At 40.1% G+C, this 21,776-nt stretch overlaps 1 protein-coding gene across 1 annotated transcript; it reads right to left on the bottom strand.

Annotated features, from left to right (window-relative positions):
* Positions 1 to 1,728: 1,728 nt before the first annotated feature.
* On the bottom strand, positions 1,729 to 21,699 carry CHP1 (calcineurin like EF-hand protein 1). Its single transcript, XM_082058888.1, has 7 exons — positions 21,411 to 21,699; positions 16,160 to 16,232; positions 8,592 to 8,672; positions 7,189 to 7,316; positions 6,271 to 6,332; positions 5,107 to 5,229; positions 1,729 to 3,994 (listed from the first exon to the last, which is right to left on the bottom strand). Exons 1-7 carry the CDS (start codon positions 21,475 to 21,477, stop codon positions 3,941 to 3,943), a joined length of 588 nt encoding a protein of 195 aa, XP_081915014.1. The 5' UTR covers positions 21,478 to 21,699; the 3' UTR covers positions 1,729 to 3,940.
* Positions 21,700 to 21,776: the final 77 nt, after the last annotated feature.

Raw genomic sequence — 21,776 nt, forward strand, 5'->3', positions numbered from 1 at the left:
TTCGGTGACCTCCACAGGCATTTAAAGGAGCCGTTCGCAAACGGCGAGGGGCTGGTGGCGGGAACGGCTCTCCCGCACTACCGGAGAGCGGGCGCCCGCCCGCCCGCGGGGTGAGGTGCCCCGGCCCGGCGGCCCTGGCGATCCACTCGCCAGGAAAGAGGGCAGAGGGGCCAGCGCGGGACCCGTTCCGGCATCCCAGCCAGTAGCTGCCGTGGGGCTGGCGGCTGGCCGCAGCCCGGCCCGAGCCGGCCGTGGGGAACGGGGCCAGCTCCGTGTGGCCGTCACGGGGGCCTCAGGGCTCCCCGTGCACTCGTACCCACAAGCACGGCCCGCTCGGCCGGGGTTTCCTCTGAAGAGCCCCGGGGTGTGACCGTCAGTGACCGCTCGGGGCGGCGCTGCCGCTGCGCCGTCCTCCATTTCAGCGCAGCAGCGCCCGCCCCGCCCCGGCCCGCGCTGCGGGTGTGAAAGCCCCGCTGGGCCGGTACACCAGCCGCGGTTACCGAGCGATCCGGTTGCGCGAACGCCTGCCTTCCTTCACTCTGTCGGCTTTTGTGCCAAAAGCAGTAATTTACGCTTCAAGCTGACGGGTGAGAGTATTGAGCAGTGTGAGGAGGAGCACCTACCCATTCAGAAAACTCCCGAGAAACACCCCCCTTTGACCGTGATTCGTCACAGACTGCTACGAGCCGTTTCAGTGGAAATCTTAATCTATATAATATGCATTTTTCTACTATGTAGTGGTTTAATGCAGATTGTCAGCTTAAATTAAACACTTTTGCCAACTTAAATATCTACCAAAGATGTAGTTTCAAAGAACTGAAATCAGACCTGTAAATAATTTTCCAAAGTTACTTTATTTTGCACTCCTGCTTCTCACGAGTCAAGTCCTGTATTCAGATTCCTTTGTTCTGCCCATACTTGATACCAAGCTAAAGGGTCTACAGCTGTTTAAGTCAACTGATTTCCTTCCTTTCAGTATTGATCAGCTATCAAATCTATTTCTGCTTTCTGTCGTCTCCATAATACTCTTAACAGCTAATTTTAACCATAGACTTCGGCAGCCAACCACCCAGAGATTCATAATGTAACAAACGTGAGCCTGCCGACTTGAAAATAGGCTTTACTTCCTACTGCCCAGTAGACTGGAACACATTTCTGTATTTAAATACCTATCCCTTATACTGCTTTTTCAAAAGACAAAGATGAAATATTAACTAGTACTACCTTTGAGCTGATGATCTTATCCCTCTTCCAGGCTTTAACCTTCACAAATGACCTTTGTTCTCAAAAAGATCTAAGATGACTTTTACAAGCAATCAGGTATGCTAAAAATATTACTTTTGTGGAGATCTGCTTGTATCTCTACATTTTGGTTTTCAATGTTTTAAAATTTAACATAAATTTAAGATCTTTGCTCTGTAACTCCTTTTCTTGCTGTTATCCATCTTTTAAGTCCCATGTTAAATATGTAGATTTCAGAACAATGAATAAGAAGATATTCTGTGCCTTCCACGTGATTTATACAGCTAATAGGAAAGTTAGGTTCTGATAGTTGAGGTTTGGTTTATGTATTGATTTATTGCAGGAGAGTGTGGTGCATTGTTGTTTTTGGTGTTTTGTTTGTTTGATTTCCTGTGCTCTAAAGTATTTATGTTCACCTTAAAGCACATTAGCAAAAATAACTGATTTCTAAGGTGGGGGCTTATAGGTACAGACGTCACAAAGTAGTATTGTTATTATATACCATTTAATTAGAACAATGCTACAAGACTATGGGGAGGAAAAAACAAACACCCTAGTTTGGAACCACAGGGAGGTGTAACGCTTATGTTATGGGATCCATAGTGCACTGAGTGCATGTCCTCTCCTGGAGCTCATGTTTTGCACTAGTTACCTCCACTTCATCATCAGAATGAAGGATTGTTAATACTCTGAAAGCAAGCTCAGGTATTAAAAAAAAAAAAAAATTATCTGTACAGTCTGCTAGCACCACTCTACTGGTATTTAACCTTTCCCATCATTGAAGGATAGTCAATTACCATAAAGGAATAGTGTGGGGTTTGTTTGTTTGGGTTTTTTTGTGTTTTTTTTTTTTTTTTTTTAATACAGTTGAGGGTTTATTTATGGATTGATAAATAAAATATCCAGTCTCACTGGGACAATAAGGCACAACTGTAGGTTACAACTATATAGCCAGAAGAAAGCAACACCTACTTCTAAGCAGATCACAAAGCCTACAAGCACTTTTTTTACTTTTCTGTTATCATTGTTACATTCCTATTTTACATGACATGGTCATAAAACTATGATGTTTCTCATATTGAGTTTTTAATTTACATTTCTTTCTGGAATTGTGCCACACTCTGCAAAACAATAAAGTGCAGCATTTCACTTTACAATTCCTTAATTTAAAAACAAACCAAAAATCCTTCAGAGACTTGCATGTTATTTTTTAACACAAGTGACAATTACAGGAACCAAGAAAAAGGGAAATGCACATTTGAGGGTAGTTTGAGACTGGTAAGTATTTATAGAAATGTTAACATGACATCATAGAGAAGGAGTTATAACACTGATTCTTCAATAAAGAAGCTCCCAAGGGTTTGTTTTTGTTTTATTGGGAGGACCTTGCAGACTACAGCATGCTCCAGCTGAACTAGATTAGATCACTTGCCAATCTAGCCACAGAAAATGTTACTATTGAACCTTCAATAATCTTGATCTCTTGAATTTATCAGCATTATGTTAATGGTATTAATCATCTTACCCTTGCAAAGAAATTTGTTTAGAAATGTATTCTGAAATATTTTGGATAATATGTACTTCCCCAAATTACATTCTTATTCCAGAGCTTTCATAAATACAGCTACCACCCCCAATGCAAATCTGACAGACCAGGATTTCCATACTGGAAAACATAAGTAATTACTGATCATCCAGACCACTATGATGTTTAAAAAAAAAAAAGTACTTTGTTTCATGACACTATTACCCAAGGGCAGTGACAGATCTACAAATTCAGATTTTGGCATGACTAGTTTTCTTGCATTATGTACACCAGCAAACAAATTTACACTTCCAGGGGTGAAACCACTCTGATGAGAGGAGGGATCCTACAGCAAAGCAACCTGGAGAGGGCACTTATGGTCCATTGGCTGTCAAGCCTGCAAGCTACTCAAAGGAAAGAAACAAGTTTCTGCATCTGCTACTGGAACAATTTATGTTACTTACTGCAGAATTCCTGTTCCATCTGAGGACACCACAGCCTGTCTCTACCACAGATTCTCCTGTTATATCTGTGAATCTCTCCCACAAAGAATAAAATTTATACACAGTACTTTAAAGTACTCCAGGTTATCATCATGCATTCAGTGCCAGTTTTACAATAAAGCCATAGAAATTGAGAAGTCCTCAAGTAAAAGGCAGATTTGGAATCAGGGAAGAAACATACGTGCACATAGAGCCAAATGGGGAAAAAAAAAAAAAAGGCAGCTCTTGTGGTGTTGCTACTGGAAGCAAAAGTGACCTAGTATTTGAGCAGATGCTTGTCTCCAAAGTGTTTCAGAGGGTGCTTCTCTCATGTGTTCTCATTCTTCCATTCTGATTCAGAGCCCAGAAGAATCAGTTTGTAGATTAAACAGCAGTACATAAGGAGAGACATTTTTGCTGAAACAGTAGTGCAGAAGGAGATATGGGATAAAGGGTAAAAATATGAAAGGCAAAGATTTTTTTAAAAAAATGCTCCTTTCCAAGTTGCATGGCAGCCATTTCCCTTTGTTCCTGATGCACAAGGAATGTTCACATGGTAGAACAAATCAGGGAAGGGTTGGAGATGTATTGTATATGCACCAGTAGCAATGCTCTGGGGGAAGGTGCCAAGGAGAAAATTAAGTTCTATTTATTATATAGTAGGGGCAGAAAGGAGTAGGTTCTCCATGCATCAGTGAAGAAATCGAATGCTCATTTTCTGCTCCACATCCACCTTCTCCAAAACCTGCAATAAAATTCAGAAAGAGCTACTGAAATTACTGTATATACTTTTCTCATACAAGGTTTCTTACTCCAGTGTAGAGGAAATGGGCAGGAACACAGGATGTCTTCAATTTGGCATGCCAGTCTTTCATCTAGAGACTATTTTTCATTCTGGACTAAGGTCCTTCCAAGGAAAGAAACTTCAGCCATTAAAGCTGAAAGAAGGCTGTCAACCAAAATGTAACTAACGCAGTTTCAGTCTGCCAACAGCCTAGAAAGGCTGGGATTCCCAAAATTACACTGTGTGGGAAGGCATGGCCAGGAAACAGAACAGTGTGGGGGAAGTGGCATGAGCAGTCACTGAAGAGCTAAAATCAAGACCACAGCATCACTAATGCAAATTGTTGTAAAACTGGGGTGGTAACTATAATGCATTCAACGAATTGCTATTAACACTGAGGTACAAAGACATTAGTCTGCTCCAGGCTTTCAGGCAGTAGACTTCAGTGTTCCAAGATCAGAATAATTTAAGTCTGAAGAGGCTTCTGGAGGTCTTTTATTCCAACTCCCTCAACTCCTACTTCAAGCCAGGCTAGCTAAGATCAGGTTGTTCAAGGCCTTATCCAGTTAAGTATATCCAAGGAAGGAGGCCCTACATCTTCAGCAGCTATGACCATGCCATTAGTAAAAAAGTTTTTCTTATAGCTAACTAGAATTTCCCTTGCTCCCTAACTAGAATTGCAGCTTGTTTGTTGCCTCTTGTCCTGTCTTTGTCCACTTCCAAGATGGGTCTGGTTCCCATCAGGTAGTTGAAATTGTCTGCTATAGGACAACTTTCTCCACTGACTATATAATGGCTCTTTACTATTACCTATTTGTGACTAACAAAACATGTAATTCAAAGGACTAAAAGCTAGGAACTTGAATACTGATATGGACTAATTAATAGTACCATGACAGTATTAAAAAAGCCCTGATAAAGAAGGGAAGAAAAAGAGGAAGCAGAGGCTTGCTTTGCCCAAATGCAGGCAGGACTATTTGAACAACTTCCTCTCTGTTTCCATTTGCATTGTCTGAATGACTTGCCCATTACTAAGCAGTTTAATTTAGTCATTAAAAATGTAGTTTACCAACCTTTACAAACTCTGCAAAAGATATAGCACTGTCTCCATCTTGGTCAGCTTCCTGAATTGTCCTGTCAGCAATGCTGCCCAGTTGCTCATCTGAAATGTTTACACCAACCATCATCCGTAATACCTGTAATATACAGAAATCCTCATTTATTATTTTTAAATAAGAAAACAAAATAACCATTATTGACATAGGAACAGAAGTATTCTTAGTGCTGTTTTTCATGTGTACACTGTCAAAATAACACTATACAAGAACAACCTTGGAAGATTTCCATGGAAATAATTTCTAGACAGACTTGTGTTTATCCTTTGTATGTCAAGGCTTTCAAGAAAGAGAGCTTCCTTTTGTAGCCTCCTTTCACAAAGAATCCTGCATTTTCACTAGGCTGCAAGAAAAGGTGGAAGTATGAGAAAGCTTTTGGAAGTAGGAATGAGTATGTTTTGTTCCAATGCTTCTGTCTATTTTTTTCCCACAAAACATACCAATATTTGACTGAATATCTGCTGTTTGAGATGACTGCCTACAGGAATCTTGTAAGTGTATGGTCAAATGATAACTGTCATTACTGTCTACAGTTAGTAAAGCATTTTCTGTGCAGATAGAAGGCAGTTTCACTCAAAAGTAAATCCTTGTCATACATCGGGAACCACAAATTGCCATGTCTACTTCCCAGGATTAGTAGTATGTAATTACCCCTAGCTCAAGCCTAGTTTCATATATATGCAGCACTGATGAACTTTGATTACATTTGCTGCAATTTCAAGAAGTTTTATTCTATTGAGAAGATGCAGGATCAGGCAAACAACCTAATCCCCATTAAGGATTATTAGAAGCACCTTTGAAAGTTACCAAGGTAGTTCCTGAGAGGCTTAGTGTATTTGTTGTATATTTAGGTATCACTTCCAATAGGATCTGCTTAGCCTAATGCTCTGGTTTAAACTTGAATCTAGTATTCCCAGTCTGATAGAACAGCCTCAGCTACCAAATGAGATTAAAGTCTCATACCATATCTAAAGCTTTAAACCAGAGCTAAGCAATTAGCCACCAAATTCCTTCAGGGGTTCTTTTGAGAAGACTGTTATAACTCCTCTCTTTATTCTAACAGGTATGAAGTCACAAAGAGAGTCACGATGGAGTGATTCAAAGCAGCCCTGTGCTATTTACCTGAAGAAGCTCATCCCTGGAAATCTTGTCATCTTTATCTAGATCATATAACCGAAAAGCAACTACAGGAAAGAAAAGAATGAGCAGTTGAATTCAAGTGCAATTCCTTTACTTCGTAACAATAAATTTATATTAAAAAATTGTAAGTATTCATAAATCATTTACAGATAATTAGCTTAGAATTCTAATTCATCATACAATTAATGTTCAGTTCCATAAAGTGTTATTACTGCATACAGGAATAACATTGCCAAGAAGTGAAAAAATCTTAAAAGTACTCTGCATGAGTACTTCCAGAAGCACTCTGTTTGCAGAGGTATTTCCTCAAAGCCCCGAGTCGTGGAAGTATAATTACCACTGAGATCAATCCTTTAACTTCAGAGCCAACCATTTTTACATTACCATTCATTCTCTTTGACTATATTTTGGATGAGATATGACAGAAATTTTAAGTGCTCTGAGGACTGTTGCCAACATTGATTAGCAAGAAAGAGCATTCTGCTCATATACTGTAGGTAGACATGCAAATACTCAAGAGAGTACTCAGCTGAAGGTAGGAAAAAAGCACTATATTATATGGAAGACCGCAGAAAGATGTGGAAAAGCCCATTCATGTATGGGATGTGGCTTCTTAATCTGAAATAACTTTGGATGCAAACCATTTTGAAATACTTCTGCTCTGAGACATTTGGAAAAACATAGACATTACTCAATATTCAACCAATTCCACCAAATTCCAATACATGAATGAGTCAATTGTTGACATTCTGAAGGTAAGCTTGCAAATTAATTTTTAGAAAAATCAGGTATTATAAGGATATCATTCCACAGGGAACAACTGTACACAAGATCCCAAGCCCTTCACTCCCTTCTCAAAAAAGAAAAAATTGCTTCTGTAGGAAGGTTTGCATTTCTTACAGTGGAGCTTGTTACTTCGGCTGTTCAGTGGTTCCGGTCCATTCTGATCTTTGCTCTTTTCATTATCTTCTATCGGTCTGAAGTGGGCTAGTGTTCTCATGAATCCACGGAAATTCACCTGGTCCTCTCTGTGTAAGCATTTCAGCAGGTCAGTCTTAGCACAGCTTATGCAGATTCTTTATTTCAGTAAAGAAGAATATGAATCTCTAAAGCATCAAGACCATACAGACTCTTCCATTCCCACCTCCCCATGGTTTGGCTGTCTATGCTCAAAGCCAGCTGGGATACAGAGCAGGTGAAACCTGGCATCACACTGTTTTGAATATGATATGAAAAAAACAAACAAAAAAAAGCAGCTGTGAGGAGCCCCTTGCCTGCAAGCTCTATTTAACTTCAAGCCCTCACCCTTGGTCCTTGCCTGAGCATCCTGCAGCTCTGCCTGAACCTGAAAATGCATCACGCTGATCCAGACCCCAATTCTCTGATTGACCCGAGTCTTGTTCCACCACTGCCAACTTGTCTGGCAGCCACTGATAAGACAACAGTCACTGGACCTGCTCTCTGTGCCCTTTGTTAGCAAGGACGTTGCCCCTGCCAACTCTGCCATCAACCTTGGCTCCTGCTTGTGGGGCAGCCACAGCTCACCGCTCCCCAATAAACAGCTCTCTTCTCTAGGGTTTCTGTGGGAACCAGCTACGTAACTACTTCCCAGGACTCCTGCTTTCTGCTCAGGAAACCCTGCTTGGTATTAGGCGATATTATGACTTGCTTAGACAACCAGTTTTTCATCAATTGGTAATGACAAATGTCTTCAAGAACAGCAGCAGATTCCATAGAACAATCTAGAGACGTGTAATGATGACAGACAGTACTGCAAATTTGATAATCTCTTTGGGTTTATGTTAGAAATGCCATAAGCCATGTCTTAAATGTGATAAGAAACCCCTAAAACCAAATAAACAAAGCAAGCTCATCTAATAAAGGTACACTTAGAGACTAAAAGGTGAAAAACAAGACTTAATTAGTTAATTTCAATCCTACTTAGCATAAAATAGTATTGCTACAAGTTTGCTTTAAGAAACGAAGTCCATACATGTCCTTGACTTTCTTTAGAAGTGTTCAGCAGCGCAGCAAGAAGAATGGAAAACAGTGATGTGAAGCCTGAGTTTGCCAATGAATGAAGCACACAAAAGTCTTATAAGATCGTGAAGTATTTCTTATTACAGAACAAAAACATGCTGAAGAAACAATGTACTCACACACATTTCATTACAAGTTTCAGGTGTTCCACTATTAGTAAATTCAAATTTCATGCTTGAATTATCAGCATTTCACTTCTACCAAAATTTCTGATGAACTACAAATTTTGTGCCTGCTTGCAAATTCAGCCCGTTGTAACTCACCCTTCTGGAAAGAAGGCATTGATAATTCTGTCTCCCAGAGGATTGATGGCAAGCTCTGGAATCCGCTGGAAGTCTTCACGGCTAAGTAAAGCAAGAACACAGAAGTCTGAGGAGAAAAAGTTGCTTTAAAAGAATTAATAGTAAAACATCCATTGTGTTCTATTTCTGCAGCAAGACAATTGGTGATTTTTAAAATGTAACTCTAAATCAGGTTTTCCCTATGACTAATGGCACAAAACAAAGCCAAAGTCAATGCCAAGCCTATATTACATTACAGACTAACTGTGTTTTTGTCATGTTAATGGCACTTCTCAGATGCCAACATTGTGCTATAAACTCTCCTGTAATTATGCCAACTAGTTTGCAATTCAAGGAGAGGAAAGGTTCTGAAATGGCTTTGAAGGAAAATATGGCATCCAAATGATTTTTTTTTTTTTTAAATAATTATTTTGGTACTGAATCATTTAAGTTTGCATGATTTTTCCAGATAACCTCATTCCAGATTCTCAGACAATACCACACTCCTCCAAATATACCACAGGTGATCTGCATATTCTAACAGATTTTTTTGTTGTTGTTTATGCAACAATTTTATATCTTATTATTAATGCCAAATTTCAGATCATTTTAGCTTCAATCAAGCAGCACTTGTATTTTAAAGCAGTAAATTTAGACTTGGACAGGGGCCTGTACACCAGATGTAACCCCAGCAGCACATTGCAAATACTCACTGCTCTTGCCAGCCATTCTCTTTTCTGCTCATGATTATAGGTACACAGTATAGAATAAGCATCGCTGTGCTTACATTATTACAGCTTTCTCTGATCTGGAAGACATCATGAGCTGCACTGACCTAAACACATTTTAGATCAGTATGACATGAATACAGGGCTCATTCTATTATCAGAATTGCACTAATAATTTTTCTTTTCTTTTAACCTAATATAACGCCACTGACGGGAAAGCGGGATAATCTTGGTGTGACCAAGGCAGATACAACAAGTGTGTCTTAGTGAATTCTTCAGCCAACAGGGTTTGGTTTATTATCTTGTTTTGTCTTCTCCCCTACTACAACAGGGCATGACAATTTCTCAATACAAGATGTAGTTCATAATAATTTAGGTTTCAAATGCAAACATAACAGCAATGGGGTAAGGCTGTAAACACAACCTATTCTGTCTGGATGCATAACTTGACATTTCCTGCTCAGTCTCCAGAAATATTGGAAATTCCCTTCAAGTCAGATACAGTCCTGATGGTTTTGAAGTTTGGGTCAAAGTTTCAAACTTGGTTACTAAATGTTTGCTACTTTTGGAAACTATGCTCACGAAATGAATCAGCAACAAAGTTTGATTCATTATGTCACTGAACCAAAAAACTGGCAGGGTAAACACAAACAGATTTTGAGATTAATTACACTGGCCTTTATAACACTGTGATCTTAGAGACCGGGAACAAAGAACTGCCTAACTTTATTACTAGTCTAACCTGGGTAAGGCACAGAAGCAAGACATTCTAGTTTTAAATGCGTTCTAAAGCACTCCTTGTACCCAGTCACACCACAGCACTGTTAAAGAGTGCCAATTGTAATATATTTTTACAGCATGGTTAAACTGTTTGACCTTCTAATAGAGAGACCTGACCATATTTTTAAGCTATCCCAGCAAAATTCTGCTCTGACCAGGTCTGAATTATTTTTAATAGGCAGAGTTAAGATCCACATAACATGATCAACTCATTAACAGACCCTTCAGGACTGCTGCATTTCAGGCTATAGCTGAAGGGCAAAGTATGCATTAGCAATTTAGGCAGGAGATGCAGTGATGTAGAAAACCTATGTCCTAGTAACTATATTTTAACAACAGGACTTCGGTGTCAATGCCAACATTTACAAACTAAAAGTAGCAACTGCCCTCTCTTTCATTTAGAGCAAAATTCTAATGCTTCAGAATTTTTTACTTGCATATCACTACATTTTAGCATTCAGCCTCAATTTACAGCCAGCATTTCAGCCTCCAGTTACTCTGCTTTCTAGCAGGAGATTAACAATTAACCACAAATAACTCCGCAGGTTTCAAACCTATTTGTCCTGTCATTATCAGGATTGCAGTTGACAATTTTTGCTTATTAAGAGCACATTACTGAGTAAGTGTTATAATTGAAATAGCTGTAACAGCCATAAAAATAAATGAATGCATGAGGTAAGTTATTCTCTACTTTATGAACAAAGGCTTCCTGCAGCCATTAGGAACCAAGTTCACCTGGCTGAGGCTGGAGCTTACGGGAAATTTTATGCCCTCTAGTTCTTCTGTGGTCATGAGCCATGGCAACAAGGCTCTTCTCTTTCCGGGAACCTGTCTTCTGTTAAATCCTTTCCTAAATGTAACATGCAAAGCAACTTTCAACTGTGTGTTATCATTATGGAGGCCAACCATTTAATATATACACCAGTGCATTTACACCTAGACATACTTTGCAGTAAGTAATTTGTAGATTCTAAGTAAGACAAGTATTTCTAAGCATGAGTATACCCTCCAAGGCACACAGCAGATCCTTACTGTAAAGTTGTTTCTGCCTTACCCCAAAGGCTGCAAAAAACCTACTAGACCCTTTCTGTCTTTCTTCCATTATTTCTGGCTGTTCCTGTTCTTTTTACTTCTAGATAGTAGCAGAGTACTCTTCCCACAACAGAGATGAGGAGGGTAGGGCTATCCAGAGCTGAGGGAAAGTAAAACAATAGAGAGAAAAACCATATGCAAAACAGAAGTGGTAGAACAAAGGAAAAATGTCCAGAAGATATAGGTAACAAGAAATCACTTGAAAAAGGGAAATAATTAAGCAAGGTATATCATGCAAGATGGTCAAACAGATTTAACAGGTCACTACTGAAAGGGTTTCATTGCTCCCTTCCCTTGCTAATGTTGGCTGGCTCATTCATCAAACCTTTTGGTCATCAGATTTATCTCACTAACTCCCAGAAAAGCTCCCCACCTTTCTCTTCTTCATCCTCCCAATTATCTTTCTGTTGAATTAGCAACTTGAAGCAGTCCAAAAAACTTAAAAAAAAAAAATAATCTAAGAGCACCATAGCTGAGAAAGAGGTGCTGGGAGCTTGGAGAAATAATAGGGAAAGAGAATGGACACCATCCTCTTCCACAGCCGAGTCAGCTATCTCATCTAACTTCATCCTTACACATGCTCTACACAAATTTTAAAAGTTGGTTAGCTATCAGAGCAGTTTATAAATGCTAGGCCAAGAAATACACTGAAAGTAAGGTGATCTTTACATGAGCAACGGGGAGAGGGGAAGAAGGGGAAAGGCAGTGTGAATAAAGTGTGGTTGAGGATGGAATTTGCAATCCATACCCATATCCTGCCTGTCCTCTCTGTTTTAGACAAAGCTAAAAATCCTTTGAATTTTCTTGAGCAAAGGTAAAGAATGCCATGTTCAGAGAGCTAGCTTTTATGTTTTACCTTGAAATCTTGCAATATCCATTTGAACTAATAAGAACAAGCCTGACATCTTTCCAGAGTGAAATGATTCAGTTCACTGACAGAGATTAACAGATGGTCCAGCTAGCTCTTGTTACCCTACTCTTAGGACCAGGGGCTTTCTGAAGTTCTTCAGGAGACACCATCCTGTGAACAGCTTTCGTAGGCATGAGATATGCATCAATAGCTCAGTGTGTCTATTCTCCTCATTTATCAGCTTTCAGAACCCTTGCCCTCCCTTACTTTTTCCACTCTCACCACACTATACCAATTGCCATGCAATAAAAAATACTTCTGAATTAGTTAACTTGCCATCTCCCCAGTTAAGAAAATGCCATAAGGGGGAGGCTCCATGCAAGTGTTACATGGAAGAGTAGCAGTTTAGACAAGTCTCTCCTTTTTTATAGCTCCATATATATCTGTCTGGAGCTGTTTACTAGTAGATAAGTTTCGGAACAGATGTATTATTATGTGGTGTACGCTTCAACACCAGCCCAACAAGGAGACTCACTGAAGCAAGCACATACTTATTCTGGTCATACGCTTCAGTTGCCTCATCCTAGAAATCAGAATGTAAAGAAGAAAACATGCACACTGGTCTCCTCGTGAGCTATAGTTAGGATGTAGGCAGAACAAGTATGTTTCAGATTTCACCATTTAGATGTCGCTGTGGACATCCACAGGTATCAACCTTTTGTTTTAGCAGCTCAGCATGTCACAATACTGAAATAAAAGGTGACAAAAGAATTTTCAAAGTAACAGTTTTTTTCCTGGTTTCCATGATCTGGTTTCATTCAGATGGCACAAGTTTGAGGGAGCTTATTCATTTTGTTTAGGATAAGTGAAACTAAAGAAAAGTACAAAATTTTTCTACACTTTTGAAGATTTGATAAGAGCTAATGAGTAACTATGGCTATAGTCATTTAGAAGATAAGGATGAAAAGGGAGGAAGAGCTCAAACAAGACATATGAAGTTTTGTCTCCAATAACCTTCTCTTAGGTCTCATTTATGTAACTCTAAGAGGAAAGTTCCTTGAAACTGCACATAGGTACACTGGATAGAAACATTAGGCTAGGAAAGATTTCAGCTTTTGATTATAGTTCCAGAATTAATTACCTGTCTCTTATAACCACTAGGATTAATCATCATTTACCAGATCTTCTGTACCAAGTGCTCTTTACCTTGCACATTTTTAATACATAGTTAAGAAGGACAGCACAGCTCTTCCCCTTCTTCAGAAGGGTGGCACACATTTAAAGGTTTCATGCCATAAAAAACTGCCTAACACTTCTTTTCCTCATCATAGTCACATAGCAATTTCTGTCATGTCTGCTTTGTAAGTCAAACGTGTAAGTCATCCCTACGGAAAAAGTCATTCTTGCTCACAGGAAACAAACAGAAGACACGCCTTCTGAACCGTTTGGCAGTTGTAAGCAAGTGACAACTTCATCTTGCTTGTCTCAAACTAGCAAGTTCTCTTCCATCAGTATTTCAGAAACCAACACTTAGGAGCTTCCAAGCTGTAGTTCTTACTCTCCCCTCATTGTTTTTTTCAGGAAGCAGCTTTCCCCTACTTAGACTTAATAGTTTCCACATATTGTGGGTGCCAGCACAGCTTTCAAAATTTGAATGCCACTCTAAGTCAGGCACATTTGGGAGGAGGCTATGCTTTGAGGTCAAGATTGGAAGTTAAGGGATCACCATTTGCACAGTTGCTGGGATTTTCCAAACAAACTTCATTTCCTTTCTGAAGTACCATGTGATTATTGACAATGAAAGTCAAACTCCTCCTGATACATAATACTATGAAACTACCCATTGTGTAACAGACATTCTTAGCATATTTAATTAATTACTTCTCTTATGTAAACTGAGTACAATCACTTTAAAGTTTATACAAACTTTATGGACTCAATAGGTGAATGTGAAGTTGGAGGGAAGGAAGAGCCGAGGAAGAATGTGTTCTACAATAGGTTCAAATTGTGCTAGACTGGTCTGGCAGCCATCAGTGAAGACTAAACCCACATGCAAGGTCTGAAGAGGCTGTTAATGTTCTTCTTATTCAAGTAATTTAAGTTTGAGACATACATACTATTAACCTTACCTACAATATCATCAGCTGACCTGTATGTCACAATGGCCAATTAGCCTGTGCTACAATTTATATGATACATTGGCTTTGGTGACAGAGTGGCCTTAAGAAGTTCCTGCCCATCCCAAGCCAATTGTTTCCACACCCACAATCCATTTTGTCATTTCTTCAGTTGTGCAAGTCTAGATATTTACAGTAGAGCCACAGTCCAAATCACTGGAGTCAGTCAGCTTAAAAATACCTATACAAGCCAGAACGGGAAAGAGTATTTTTAACCAAAAATAATCACTCAGTGGTCCTGTGTACAGTACAACTCCACAACCAATTAAATGTTAACTGAGAACTCAGCAATTTGTGGCACCAGAAGGAACTGCATATTTCCTTCAAGAAAGGAAATGGTAGTAAGCTGGTAGCACTGCCAAAGCCAGTCTATCTTACAACTTGTCACCATCTTCTAAGCAGTGATTCTATTATATATAGCTTTACAGATTGTTTGGTTTACGGGTATGTCTAGCTTTTATAGGTTCATAGTGCATCCTACAATCACATTTTGCATAATCACATACAAAACCCCAGGCAATCCCTAAATCTGTGTTTACTGGGTTTGACAGGGATAGAGTTGCTATGAAAGAAATCAAGTCCACCCCAGCCAGACCCCATCTGCTATGCTACAATAAGGTCCCTTTCCCCTTCCTACTCTCTACTGCATTCTCTCCAAATTCCCTGCACGCTGGTTCCAGCATACACAGCTATATGGTAAATGGGAAAAAAAATCCACCTGAAAACTCATCAGATTCTTTTCTTGTTGTTCTGCCAGCAAGTTTTCAAAGCTGTAAGTTAGTTTCCAAAGATGAGTCCCAACTATCAGCATCAACACAGAAAAACAACAGACTTGCACTGGCAATATGATCTCAGACCAACTAGGTCGCAAAATTGCAGCCCTGGTGCAATCATGGACAGCTCTTATTTGTCATGTTTCCCTAATATTAATCTGTAGGAAACATTAGAAGAGATGAATAATAAACTTAATAAAATCAAAATTCATAATTAGTTCAGTAGATAAAGAGCAAACCAATACCAACATGCAATACAATAACCAGAGTGGGAAAGGCTAGAGAAAAAAAGGCAGCCGGCAAAGACCTATTTTAACAGACAATCATCCCACTAGAGTTTACCTTTCAGTTGAGAATATTCTTTCCAGCAGACTCAGTCCAAAGTGAACAATGTTTTGCAGATAAAGTTTAAGCCTCATCTTTATTTAATTGATTAAGGTGTAAGAAACTGGCTCACTTTCATAGATTTCAAATCGTAGACAGAAAACAAACACTTTAAAAGTCTTGGAATATCCCTGACTAGCACTTTAAAGAATAAAATGTATATTTGTTTAGTCACAGTGACTTGGTTCCAGCTCACTCTTTTTATTTTTGAGCTTGCTAACAGACATGTTTGTTCAAAAGGAAGTGTAAAGTTAAGAATAGTAAAGGGCTTGCAGACCAAAGTAGTGTTAAAAGACACTGTGCATCAGAAAAAAATTAAGTGTCCATGCTCCCAAAAACATAAATGATCTTTTTGTTACGAAAGTCAGGATGAGGAAGATATAATGGAACCATTCTTGTAATAATTACTAGAAGCAACATATAAAGGTAAAAAATAATCTATAAATGTGGTTTAACATTTCTGAACAGTTGTTTTAAGGCCTTGAATACCACATCTGACCTTTCTTTTATTAACTGCCACAAAACTTTAGCACTACGGTACAGACAATTGGTAGTTAGCGCATCTTAGTTCAACAATCAGATTTTTCCCGGCCTTTCATAGAAGAGAACAAACTTGAATATCCATGTACACATTAGGTTTGAAAGAACGTGTTATAATAGCCTCACTGATTCACTGTGAGGAAAACAGACAGGCATCCCACAACAGCAAGGTACCATTACAGATATGTGTCAACATAAGGACAGCCAAATTAGTGATGATACCCACCTAAGAGTGCCATTTTCTCCTTTGTCTAGGCTGGTGAAGCGACTGTACAAGCGAGTAATTTGACTGTGGGAGACTGAAGAAAAAAAGAAGAAAAAATTAGCATGTTTACTCATAGGAAGAACTCATGACACCAAACTACTCTATTGCCAGAAGCAGTGTTATGAAAAAAAAAATAATTACACAAGATACTTTGGAATCACACAGCAATCAGCAGTTGAGGGACTTCTTGAGCTTAATATTCAAGAATCCACAAATAAGCCTATTCTTCAAAAATTTGGCTAATTTTGATTTTTACCCCCTTATATTTTTGATCTCTAACATCCTTTGGTTATCTGATTCAGTAAATGGCAATTAAAAAGAAAAAAATATTTGGTTCACAGTTCCCATATTTCCTTTACAACGAGAAATAACCCAGAAACAGCCTCCACTGATGACCTCTACATCATTCGCGACACTGCAGACCTTTGCTGCTGCATCTTTCCTTCTCTTTTGTCATTTACATCTAAAGATGGGAAGTGTACTCAGTTCCTCTGCATGTGGAAAACGGTCAGAGAGATTTTACACCTGATCACTTTTCTTCCTTTATAAGACTGGCTGAATCTAAACAGGTTTTTCATTTTGCAGTTCACTAAGGTCACGTTCAGACTTCCAGGGCATCAAGTTAAAAGATAAAAAGTCTATTTCTAAATAAGTTCAGGAAGGAGCTTGGACATAAAGCAAGCAGCAAGTTATTGCAGACTTTTTAAATCAGCAGTTTGAACAAGAAATTGCAGATCCAGTGTTAATTTTACCATTATGCTATCAAGATTACCAAAGTCTCAGACCACCCAAGATACTAGCCATCTAGGTCTTCAGAACAGTCCATTATGGGAACGGGTTAAACCTATCTAGAATAGCAGCTCTTTTAACACTGAAAGAATGCCCTATAAAAGATCCTGTCTTTTAAGAGCCTCTTCAGATAAAGTTAATAAATACATGAGATAAGACTGAATTGAATTCTAATGTTTACTTGGTAAAGATGTGATTTTTCTACCATGTTCAACTAGTACTTCGTGTCATTTTCAGATTCAATTGTTTTAAAAGCCTTCACCAGCATGTGTACAATACTTTCTATACTTTTGTTACTTGCTAAAACTTATTTGGGAACAGGTTGCACAACAGTTGTTTGATCTGTGACAGAGTAAATTTTTTTTTTTCCACATATGTTCTTTCTCCAGGCTATTCGTTTAGGTTCAACTGTTCCCTCCTTTAGGAGGACCTGCCAGAAGCTTTTCCCTCCCCACCCCCACCGCCCCTTGTCTCCCAGGCAACTTTCATTCTTTACATAGGGTTGGGCAATTTGCTCAGTTCCACCTAAGGCAACTTCTCTACAATCAGATTTGGCATCTTGCTCAACTTCAAGTTAGCAACACACACATAGAAAGCAAGCATCGGTGCTTTAAAGCCTTCAAATTTTGCACTTCTGATTTAGTGTTTTAGATATGATATGCAATAACAACAACTGATAATAAAAAAAGAATAGCCTGGAGTTACATCTCCAATAAGAAGCCCCATACACCACTCCTCCCTGGAAAGAAAGTAAAGAGAATTCTATTCGGTAGCTACTATTTCCAAACTAATGTCAGTAACTCACAGCGAGTGTGATAAATAGTATGTAGCTATTGATAGGAGCAGAGATTTTTTTTTATCATCATACTAGACAAAAAGCATGTCATAGCTACACAAGAAACGAAGATGAATCAGGTCCACCACCGTATTTTTTCCTAATTTCCTTTTTGGCTCTCAGGCCTCAAGAAAGCTGCATCACTAGACACTTTTTTGCCTTCTCATTCAAAATAAAGAATCTGACATTCCCTGTGTAAGGAACATTTAACGAAGAACTGTTGTTTTTACATAACTGAGGACCTGGCGCCTGACCCCAGCAGTGGGGAAGGACTGAGAGACATCAGACTGTGAATCCTTAATACACAGTCACTTCCCGGAATATATACTGATACCTGTATACATACTGATACCTGTATTGACAAGTTAATTTAGGGGGGAAGGACTGAGAGACATCGGACTATGAATTCTTAATGTAATACACAGTCTCTTCCCGGAATATGTACTGACACCTGTATACATACCTGTATTGATAAGTTAATTTAGGGGGGAGTGTAGCCAAAGTACCAGGAATCCATATCTTAAATAGACTGATAAGGGGAAGGGTATTGTGTGCGTCGGGATAGTCTGTAAACCCTGCAGTACCCAACCAATGGGGAACAGGGGAGGGAAATTGTGGCCAGGATTTTGGGGCAGGGGCTTTCTGCCCTATTAGCTGTGCCTGCCTTCAGGTAGAACACCTGGTCTTGCAAAATCGTTATTAAAATATGCTTTGCTGAGAGATCCTGCCTGGGCCGATTATATTTGCAAAAGAATTGTTTCCTACACCTGCTTATCATAGGAGAAACAGAAACAAGATCTGCTCTTTTATGACCAACTCTTAAAATCAAAGGCTAAGGCTTAAAGCCAGTTGAAACACAACTTCATCTATCCAGCTATTCCACTGAGGCCCTTCTAAAAATTAAGTCAAAACCTCCAGTATAGGAGCTGTACCCTCTATTTTACTTCTAGTAAGTCATTAGAAAGTTTTTTTGCAATTAAACATTCTGACACTTGTCTAAAATATTAGCAGAAAGCCATATAAATACATGATATTTATATACTTAGAAAAATACATTAATATCTATCAGGATATCCGGCCCTTGTTAACACTAAAATATTTTTTTTCCTCCTAAGCTCTGATATGAGCACTAGTTTATTATTAATCCTTAGACAGACTGCTTCAAAGCATGGGAACAAACGGTGTGAACCAAATTGTCTGAATACTGTTACATTCCAATGGTTTTCCAAAAACTTGGAACAGAATGCAGACAAGCAACATCTCCGACCTCTCGTCTGTTTCTTCTAGTTGTTACTGCAATACAAAAGCAATTAAAACTACTTGAAGGTTTTTTCAAACTCAAATTTCAAAATGTTTATATGCGAAGCAAACAACTTCCTTACATTATATAAGATTTAGGACTGTCAACTTTAGGCTTAACACCTGTTACTGGAAATCTTCCATCACTAAGTAGATGTTTTAGTGGACACGTTATTATCCAGTTCTTGGAAACATTACCTTAGCAGATTTTTCTAAACTTACTATGCTACGAAGTTTTTTTTCACCACAAGAAAAAGTAACATAGAACTTTAATCCTAACTTAAATTTCATTCAAGAAATTAAGTATCATTGTATGGCTTTTGAAAGAGTATGCTTCAAGTTCCCTAAAAGATAACCTTTTAGTCTGTTCAGCTACAGAACATTAACATATGGTTTATCACTCATGTTAGTATCATTAACAATTCAGTTTTGTGCTATATAAAGTTCATAGAATACCAGGTTGGAAGGGACCACAAGGAAAATTCTAGGAATGAAACACCACTGACAATAAATCAAATCTTGACAGGGAGGAAAAAAGTAAAAACCTTTCAGAAAAACATTCCAGATTTAGGGTTTGTTTTTTAAAGTACCTTTAAAAATGAGGTGAAGCTACCTTTACTCTACAATCAGGAGAAAAAAAAAAGCAAACAAAAACAAAACAAACAAACAAAAACAACAACAACAACAAAAAAACACAAAAAACCCCACAACAAAACACAAACAGCAAGTTCTTGCTGTATAAGTAGACTTTGAAATTCCTATTTGTTTATCGTAGCCCTCCAGTAGAAGGTTCTCTTGACAGATGGCAAAAGGATCATGGAAAGCATGTTAACTCAGCTGTTGATTATGCCAGTCAGTACTGCCTTCATCTCCTTCCACTCCTTTTCCTGAAGCAAATAAACTATCACCTAAAATGAACATATGATAACATTTCTATTTGAAAGAAAACTGAGGAAAGTATTTTCATACGGCAAAAGCAGACGAGCAAGCATAAGCAGGAAAAAAGCATGATCCAGGAAGACATTGCTTCCCCGAAGGAAAAAAAAAAAAACCCACAAATAAAAACCAACCAAACCAAACCAACAACAGCAAAAAAACCCCACCAAACAAAACAGCAAAGTGATAAAGATGATGTTAATACCTCCACTCTTCAACTAGTTAGAAGGGCACCCACCCTCTATTTACTACCATTCAGTATTTGCTAGAATTCTCAGATGGACTACATTTTATCAAGCAAATTAACAACACTGTGTTTGTGCTTTTCTAAAGTACTTTATGTTTGTTTAGGGACAATAACTCAATCAAATACTATATGGTATATACCACAGTCCAGCTTGAATAATGCTCTCACGATTGCTAACTAATGCAGGAATTTTCACTTTAGTTAACCATACCCAATTTCCACGAGTTATGTTACCTCCTCTATCTTCTAAATGCCACTAATTCTGAATACCCTTAAAGCAACTTTAGCGATAGCCTATGTAACAGACAACATTTAGAAAAAAAAAAAAAATACTATACAATGAGAGTTCTTTCGGGCTATAAACAGCTGCTGGAAAACTCCAGAAACAGACAACTGGAAATCCACCGAGTTCTCTGTGATGGAATGCAATCGCACAGGTACCAAGAGCGCCGGCTCCCGCCCCGCTCGCACCTCGCTGCCTCTATACAGCCGTTCCTCGCCTCCTCAAGCCCCGCTAACGGCTCCCAGGAGAGGAGCCCCCGCAGACCCAGCACTGCCAGAGACCCATACACCCGGCTGGCGGGATGGCAGCCTTTGCTTTCTAGTGCACCAAGCAAACACCAAGCCCCGCTGTCCCTGCCGCGTTCAGGCCAGCCCAGAGAGCACCGCAACTCCCAGCAGCTACAGTTACAGCCGGCGGCTGCTGCCAGCCCACAGCGAGCAGCAGACCGGCAGAGTCCCAGAGGGGACGCGTTGCCCGCGGATTCCTGCCAGCCCCGGGCTATTCCTGCGCCGCGACCGGACCAAGAGACGCTTGCCAGGTTTCGACAGGCCTACGCGACATGTCCGCCCCTGGCCGCTGGGGACGGCGGGGTCTCGGCCTGGGGCCGGCTGAGATGAGGCACAGCCCAGCCGGGAGAGCAACAATCGCCCTCAGCTCCCCACGCCAGGCAGGGCCGGCGCCCCAGGGACCGCTCAGCGCGCAGCCGCCAGCAGACGGACGGCGGGGCGGCCAAGGCACCTCCTCGGCTTAAGGAACGGGGCGCTGCTCCGCTCCGGCACCCAGCCCCCACGGCACTTCCCGGCCCTCTTCGCCCCGCACTCACAGCCCGTCTCCTTCTTGATCTCCTCGATCTCCTCGTCCCGCAGCAGAGTGGATGCCCGGGAACCCATCGCCGCCGCTAGGCCTGAGGAAGCGAAGGGCCGAGGTACGCGGACAAAGAGCAACAGCGGTACCACAGCTACCCCAGCACAGGCCCAACCACGGCCGCCCACTGTACTGAAGCAGAAGATGAGCCCGCACCGACTCTTATCGCCCCGCCTGCCGCGTCCGCCCCGGCCCAGCCGTCGCTGCCGCCTCACCCCGCCCCTCAGCCGCCCGGCGGCCGCGGGGACACCCGCGCATGCGCACGGTACAACCAACCGAGGCGCAGGCGCCACCCTTCGGCGGCAGTTAAAGCTGCGGTAGAGGC

Source organism: Streptopelia decaocto (genome assembly GCF_964273445.1).
Source record: "Streptopelia decaocto genome assembly, chromosome: 7".
In the NCBI taxonomy this organism is placed as follows: Eukaryota; Metazoa; Chordata; class Aves; order Columbiformes; family Columbidae; genus Streptopelia; species Streptopelia decaocto.